The sequence below is a fragment of the Cnephaeus nilssonii genome, assembly GCF_951640355.1.
Source record: "Cnephaeus nilssonii genome assembly, chromosome: 13".
Taxonomy (NCBI): domain Eukaryota; kingdom Metazoa; phylum Chordata; class Mammalia; order Chiroptera; family Vespertilionidae; genus Cnephaeus; species Cnephaeus nilssonii.
The window spans coordinates 33,946,745-33,955,131 of NC_137084.1; the positions used below are offsets into that span (position 1 = coordinate 33,946,745).

General features: G+C 38.0%; 1 protein-coding gene and 1 pseudogene across 2 annotated transcripts; one reads left to right on the plus strand and one right to left on the minus strand.

The window, feature by feature from the left end:
• The first annotated feature begins 2,262 nt into the window (after positions 1–2,262).
• Positions 2,263–6,179, plus strand: LOC307110338 (parathyroid hormone-like). Its single transcript, XM_079789417.1, has 3 exons — positions 2,263–2,345; positions 5,546–5,636; positions 5,754–6,179. Exons 2-3 carry the CDS (start codon positions 5,551–5,553, stop codon positions 5,890–5,892), a joined length of 225 nt encoding a protein of 74 aa, XP_079645543.1. The 5' UTR covers positions 2,263–2,345; positions 5,546–5,550; the 3' UTR covers positions 5,893–6,179.
• LOC307110337 (non-histone chromosomal protein HMG-17-like) lies at positions 4,242–4,512 on the minus strand (annotated as a pseudogene). Its single transcript has one exon. The product of its transcript is annotated as a non-histone chromosomal protein HMG-17-like (transcript).
• Positions 6,180–8,387: the final 2,208 nt, after the last annotated feature.

The window sequence follows — 8,387 nt, forward strand, 5'->3', positions numbered from 1 at the left end:
GAGGCCAGATTATTATGCGGTCAGCGATCACTATAATTTGGCCACTCAGTGTATATATAGATATACAAAAGTGCCCCGACCCGCGGGGCAACAACACGGACACCAGAGACGAACCTAAGAGAGAGAAACAAACAAGGGACGCGGAGAATGGAGGCAAGACAAATGGGTTCTGATCAAGCCTCAAATTTTTATTCTTACAGCGGTGCCTTATATCCAAGTCAGGGAGTGGGAGGTGGGGCGCGGGGAGTGAACTGTGGACCTATCAGTGCTTGACAGCAGGGGCTGCAGGCAGGGGAGGGGGTATGAGGAAGTTCTAGAAGGGGAGATGTCTAGGAGGGATAGGGGCTGAGCGGATCATGTGGACTTAGATAATTTGGCTAAGGTCGTAAAGGGTGTTGACTATAGATAAAGGATGGGGCGGTTGAAGGGCAGCTATGCGAAGAATGCTTTGTCCTCAGGCATGAGGAAGTAAGCCAATGGTGAGGACTAAGTTTCCATGAGGTTCTGTTTCATTAGCTTACTGAAATAATGTTAGAATTAATTTGTCATTGACTCTTGGCTCCTGACAACAAAAGTATGTATAAAACATAAATGTAGATTTTCAAGAAAAAATGTAAAATGAACACCATTACTCACTACTCAGATTATGAAACAGAATATTGCCAGTATCTTAGAAATTCCTTGTTAGCCCTTCCTCACTCACATCCCTCTTCCTCCTGGCCTCCTTTTTATATTTATCATTATTCTCCTCTCCTCTCCTCTCCTCTCCTCTCCTCTCCTCTCCTCTCCTCTCCTCTCCTCTCCTCTCCTCTCCTCTCCTTTCCTTTCATTTCCTTTTCCAGTTTCACTCCACTGCTTCTCACACATCATGTTTTCCAACACTTTTATCAACCTGGTTCCTATCTGCAGACACATTACAGTCTGTCTCTAACACTTCTAAAATTACGTGATAGTTGCCTACTGTAGAAGACTTCCCAGAGCAGGACGAACTGATCTCTCCCATTCAGGTACTATTCAAGCTTGGACTGGCTCTTTACATGGTATAGAGTCACACCTCGGCAATGGTTAGGAGAGAAAGGGATAACATGAAGCCTGGCTAGGACCAGAGCTAATACAACTGATCCAATTCTGGGACTTTAGTTGGGGGATAAGCTGCTTAAATAAATCCTAGGTACACCAAGGGCATCCAAAGGGCCTTGATCCAATAGATGGAGACCAGGGTGTGGCCATATTTGAAATCAGATAGGTGGCAGCATTATGCCTCCATTAGGTTTTAGAGCAGGTCTTCAATCATCACATGGGGAACACAAGAATCCAGAACTGAGCAAAGCAGCTGCAAAGGGCGAGGCAAATTAAAGTCAAGAAGACTGGAGTTCAAAGAAGGGCTGTGTTTCTAGGGAGAAACTGAGGTAGTGAGAATAAAAAGGACTCTGGAGTCATAAAAACCTTTGATGAATTCCATTTTCTTTACTTTCCAAACCTCAGTGTCCTCATGTGAAAATGGGGCTAATGACTGTATTTATTGAAAGGATTGCTATGAAAACTCAGTGGAATAATATATGTAAAGTCTACATATATTTAGTGTTTATCAATGTCTACATATAGTTAGTGCTTATCAAATGTTTTATTATTGCAAATTAAAATACATGAATAAAATGTATGTTATATAAAGGTTTAAATTATTTCACTTTTGAAGCCCTTAAAATTCACCATATACTAAGAGCATTTTTTTCAAAATATTCTTAACACATTTAAGAAAAGCACTGTATCTATTTTTTTAAAAGATGACCAGGACTAATGTGGATTAGGTGAAAATGGCTTGTAAAGTAAGAATAACATAATATGATTCATTATAATCCTCATAATAACTGTATCAATAATATGGTTTTAAACATATACTTAGTTTCAGTTTTTATTTTCCATGATGATGTTTTACTTAAAATGATGACTTCACCATAAATCATTGAAATCAGTCTTTTATAATACAAATTCATTAACCCAGTAAGAATTGCAATTTAATATTTGTTAGAAATCTTTGCATCATTCTCTTTCCCAGCCCCATGCTGTGTTCCTGTTAATATCTAATGATCTAAATCTTAAGAGGAATGAGCACCGCCCAATGGGGGTGTCTGTTGTTCTGGTCCTATAGTTGTGATCCAGAGAATTGGGAGTGATGTTATCTGTAACAATAAAAAAGCTGCTCTTGGTGACAGGAAGACCTGTATATATAAAAGTCACACTTAAGCATCTACAATCCAATTCATCAGCTTTCTCAAGTGTACTCAACTTTAAGAGAGCACCAGCTGCTAATATACCTGAACGAAATTGTCCTAAGACGTTGCGTGGTGAGTAACCTTTAGTTTCTCTTTTAAATCTCATATAAAATATTTTTTATAATCTAGGTATCATTTGATGTGTATAATTTTCTACAAATAGTATGCTGTTTGTACAAGTTACAATGTGAAAGAAGGGTTTGAGTTATGTTTAATATAAAATGCCACAACACAAAATAAATTTATGCTACTAAAATACTCTGAAATCATTTATTTTTGTGATGAAAGTCTTTAGAGAGACCTTGCTTTCTCTAAATGTATCTAAAATTACACACAAAACATTATAATTTGGCATTATATGCTTTAATGGTATCTTACTGAAATTTTGAAATGAAACAGACTAATGAGGAATAAACCATTCTGATTTAAATAACCATTATAAATTTATTAAATTGAGTTAATAGTTCATTTTTCCTGCAGAATATCCTTATCAAACTGTTTGTTTTATGACTCACTGAGAACTCAAGTTTATACTAGAGCTGGAGAAAAAGTTTTACTGCTGAGTATTTATTCCCTTCAATAAAGCTTTTTTTTTAATTTTCTATTCTGAAAACTGTACATGAATTGTAAGGGTATTGTACACCTGATTTTTCAGCCTTTTCACAACATTCTTGTAAGTAGTTTGTCTCTATTAGAATTAGGAAACAAAGCAGAGATGTCTGAAGTCACTAGGTGAATGTGATAGAGCTAAGATTAGACTCCAATGCTCCCATCTTCTAGCTCAGTGGTCAGCAAACTCATTAGTCAACAGAGCCAAATATCAACAATACAACGATTGAAATTTCTTTTGAGAGCCAAATTTTTTAAACTTAAACTTCTAACGCCAATTCTTCAAAATAGACTCATCCAGGCCGTGGTATTTTGTGGAAGAGCCACACTCAAGGGGCCAAAGAGACACATGTGGCTCTCAAGCCACAGTTTGCCGACCAAGGTTCTAGCTACAGTGCCTTTTAAAATAACATGAACTAAAATTGAAGTGTATGTATTTGTTGCTCCATCAATAGCTTTATATTGCACAGGGAGCTTTATATCGCACAGTGAAAATAAATATAGTAGATCATATTTCTTATACTTCTTTTTTTCCCAAACTGTATTCAGCTTTATTAAAGATACTTTTCATAAACAATCATGGTATTTCGGGCAGACTATGGGTAGACAATCGTTAACAGTATACAACAACTTTGAAACTCCCTTCTTCAATGAACTACCAAAATCAGAAAGCCACCATAAAACACAGTGAAGTCTTCATCTGATGCTCTGAATAGGGAGAGTTTAGAGTGAGGGTTGACATTTCACACTGAGCATGTTGTTTAACAACTTTTCACAAGCCAACCCTGACTTTCAGGAAGTGAAATGAAAATGGCTGAGAATATCAATCTGTAGATCCACAATCAATAAAGGAGCTGCTGCTCTTTTGAGGGAGGCCATCTCAGTGGTGACACTGGAAAGTTCAGATTGTCCAACATACTGGAAATCAGTATTTTGGGGTCATGTCCCAATAGATCTCTGGCCTTGAGAGAGCCAAAGTCTATGCTTAATGTGGAGAGGGAGAAAAGGACATAAAAATGAATTTTAGTTTCCCACACGATTAGGTGTTTGTGCCAAGATGGCTAATGTGTGTCAACATCAAGAAATCTCTCCTCCCAGGAACCAAGAGGAAGTTTCTCAAAACTAGAAGGGAAAGGTATTTCTCCCCGCCTCCCATGTCAGTCCAGCTTTGGAGACATTCTATTAGTACTGTATGTCCTTCCCCGCTCCACCCCAAATAACAATGAAGTGTTCTGCGTACTAACAACTAAGCTTAAAAAAAAGTAAAACAAAATTCTGCATTTCTATAAAACTTGATAAAAATAGTATTTCTAACTGTACAGTCACCAGAAACACACAGTTATCAAAAATGCATACACTTCACTTGGCATGTCCAGCACCTTCAGCTTTGTGTGCCTGGTCTGTTTTGGCATCTCCATTTTCTGCAGGGTTATTCCCATCTTTGCCAGCATCAGCTTTCCCTTTTCCCTTTTGGTACCTTCTGTCCCTTCTTTGCAGGGGCCTTCTTGGGCTTGTGCTCTGGCTTTGGAGGAGCAGGTTTCGTTGATAACCTGGCGGGTCTTCTCTATGGTTTGTCCTTCACCTTGGCTTTATCTCCTTTAGCATCCCCTTCAGCCTTTCTCTTGGGCATGATGGCGATGGTGGCGGGAAGTCTGACCAAAACTAAGGGGATGCAGCAGAGCGTGGGCTTTGCTTGGTCCGGGGTCCATGTCACCTCCTCACACTGCTCTGTTTCTTATACCACTTCTAAATGATGCCACCACTTCAAAAATAAATAAATAAAGCCATTTTCCTTTAAAATGTGAGTGCATAGTGCCTCTATGTGTATGTTAAAACAGAGAACATTAAGCATTAAGAAAAAGCATTTCTATAATAATAGGCTTTGCAATTACTGAAGTGCAGATTAAGATAAGACTATTTATTTTGATATGAAAAGCTTCATTTTGATATGAAAAGAGGAAAGTACTAAAAATTATACTCAGACAAGATAGGTTTAAAAGAAGCTGAAGAAAAAAAAGAAAGGATTTTATATGAGGCCAAAGCTCTAAATTCTTGTAATTAATTAGATGATTTTTAAATACCTTGACACATTTTTAAATGGTAGAAGTATGCATTAATTTAGTAAAAATATCTCTAAATCAGAATCTATTAATTTGGTTTTTATGGTTATTATTGCAGTGCCTGAAATGACATTGACTTACGAAAAAGAAATTTGCTAAGAAAATAAACAGTTTCAATAATTTACCTAAGTAAGAGAATTAGCCATTTTCCAAGCAAATTATAAGCACTTAGTCATAAGCAACATAAAATGTAGAAGGAAAATCTGAAAAGTTAGCATTTTCATTCCTCAGGTGGCTTAAAATTCATGTATTAATACTTGCACAGGAACTCTCAAAAAAATACCTAAAAAGTAAAACTAACTTACCTGGAATGTAAAACTAATCTGTCTAATTTCTAAGTCAAATTATGTGTATATATAATACATACTAATGTATCTGTAAAATAAAGAGGCTGATTCCAAAAGTCCTCCATGAAAACCAATGCAATTAGTTGCTATACCACTCTGTGTACAGTTGTGTAGTAAGAAATGTAAACTGCTAAGTTTAATTATATAGTTTGGAATAGTAAAAATATTTTTTTAATACCTGCCTTTTGTTTTTTAGTGAAGATGCTGTCTACAAAAGACATGGTTAAAGTAATGATCGTCATGTTTGCAATTTGTTTTTTTGCAAAGTCAGATGGGCAACCCATTAAGTAAGTACCGTTTCTTGTTCTGCATGGCGAAGACATGGGGATTGGAATTTTAGTGCTGGCTTTATGATGGGAAGAGGAGAGCTAATGGAGTGACTTCTCTGTTTCTGTTCCCTACAGGAGTAGATCTGTGGGTGAAATACAGCTTTTGCATGATATGCGTCAACATCTGAACACGAATGAAAGGAGAGAGTGGCTACAGAAGTTGCTGCAGGAAGTTCACTTCGGAGCTTCTGTAGTTCCCAATGATGATGTCTGAGAGGTCCTGAAGAAAGGAAGACAATGTCCTCGTTGAGAGCTATCAAAATAGCCTTGCAGATGCAGACAACGCTGATGTGGACGTATTAACTAAGGCTTAATCCTAGTGAAAACACTGCTCTAGACAGCGTAGGACAACAAAATTCCATCCTCTGTTATGATTACCAAGTATCAATATTTCTATATTACCAAACTTTACATGTAATCCATTGCTAGCTATGATAGTTAAAATTTAATTATTTTGATTTTATTTCTATTCAAGACTCTTTTAATTATTCTATTTCTGTTCCAGCCAGGCTGTTTATTCTTTTTAAAATATGTTATTGCATAATTAATTAGAGAATAAAATTGCCCTCTTTAACCTCGCTCTCATCTTTAATGCAAAATAAAAAGTTAATGATTATGATTCTAAAAAAGTGACGTTAAGTATTTTTCACTTGTTATAAATATACTTGAGACCTGGTACACGAAATTTGTGCACTGGTAGGGGTTGCCCTCAGCCCGGTCCCAATATGGGACCTCTTGGGGGATGTCCAACTGATGGTTTAGGCCTGATCCTTGATCAGGCCTAAAATGTCAGTTGGACATCCCTCTCACAATCCGGGATTGCTGGACCCTAACCACTCGCCTGCCTGCCTGCCTGATTGCCCCTAACTGCTTCTGCCTGCCAGTCTGATCACCCCCTAACCGCTCCCCTACTGGCATGATTGACACCTAACCACTCCCCTGCTGGCATGATTAACACCTAGCTATTCCCCTGCCAGCCCAATCACCCCCAACTGCCCTCCCCTACAGGCCTGGTCACACTCAACTGTCCTCCCCTACAAACCTGGTCCCCCCCAACTGCCCTCCCCTGCAGGCCCGGTCACCCCCAACTGCCCTCCCCTGCCGGCCATCTTGTGACAATGTGGGGTGGCCAACTTGTGACATGAGTGCATGAGGGTCAATTTGAATATTACCTTTTTATTATATGGGATCTTTTTGGTTATAAGTAATACCAACATGTTTAAATGTATCATGACTAGGAAGAACAACATAAAATGGTTTTATTGAAAAATAATGGACATACATCACTATATAAGTAAAAGGTGGACAACATGATGATTTGATTTACATATATTGTGAAATGATTATATGTTGAACATCATCCTTTTAGTAATATTATCAAACTACCAGGTCCCCAAATCTTACTAGCTAGATACTATTGTCCTCTTCATTTCAGGAAATACTCAGAAAGTGAGAAAGTGATCTGAAACTTGAATGCAAAAGCATTTGCCTATACACAAACCTACTGATCATATTTCTAGTCTGAACCCCAAATTTCATGGAATTGAGTTTTGTATATTTTAGAATATAACTTCATTTATTTGTCATTTGACACATATCTATTTAGGGTCCATTACTTGCTGTGTACTATATTAGGCACTGGACATACACTGGTAAGCAAAATAGACACAGTTCCTGTCTTCACAGGGCCAATAATTTAGTATGGAAGACAGACATTAATTCATTATTAACTTTGATAAGTGCTATAAAAGAAAAGCACAAGATACTTTAGGAGTGTAAAATATGCAGCCCTGATCTACTTAGGTCAATACTGTCCAATACATCTGTCTGTGATGATGGTAATGTTCTGTATTCTGTGCTGTCCAATACCATAGCCATATATCCATTTAAAATGTGGCTGGTGCCCAGTGGTCTCACGCAGCCACATCCCCACTAGTTTTTACAGCCAGAAGTTATGGGGACTTCTCTCCCTGGTACTGAAACTCTCTTTTGGGAGGCCTGATGTGGGGCTATGATCCCTCACTCCTTAGGGATGAGCTTCACAAACAAGATATCCCTCCAGATTTTTATCCACCACACGTGTGTTTGGTGTCTTCGCCTCTCCGACCAGTCTCAATGTGGCTTCTTCTTTAATTCCCTAGTTGTAGGACTTCAGTCAGCTAGATTTCAGGTAGTTCTGAATGACGGTTGTTCTGTAATTTTAATTTAGTTGTAATTTTGATGTGTTTATGAGAGGATTGGCATACCGCATTTACCTATGCCGCCATCTTGACTAGAAGCCCTTTACTTTTATTATTGTATATACAAAATAATGTATAAAACATAAATGCATATTTTCACGAAAAAATATAAAATGAACACCATTACTCACTACTCAGATTACAGGCGTCCTCAAACTATGGCCCGCGGGTCACATGCGCGTGTTTTTGCCGTTTTGTTTTTTTACTGCAAAATAAGATATGTGCAGTGTGCATAGGAATTTGTTCATAGTTTTTTTAAAACTATAGTCCGGCCCTCCAACGGTCTGAGGGACAGTGAACTGGCCCCCTGTTTAAAAAGTTTGAGGACTCCTGAAATCGAATATTGCCAGTATCTTAGAAAATCCTTGTTAGCCCTTCCTCAGTCACATCCCTCTTCCTCCTGGCCTCCTTTTTATATTTATCACTAGCTGTACCCAGCCACGCGTTGCTGTGGCTCAGTCCGGTTAAA

Coding starts and splice junctions, on each gene's coding strand:
- LOC307110338 (XM_079789417.1), top strand. CDS start 5,551: ATGCTGTCTACAAAAGACATGGTTAAAGTAATGATCGTCATGTTTGCA. Junction 5,637..5,753: donor TCAGATGGGCAACCCATTAA/GTAAGTACCGTT, acceptor TGTTCCCTACAG/GAGTAGATCTGTGGGTGAAA.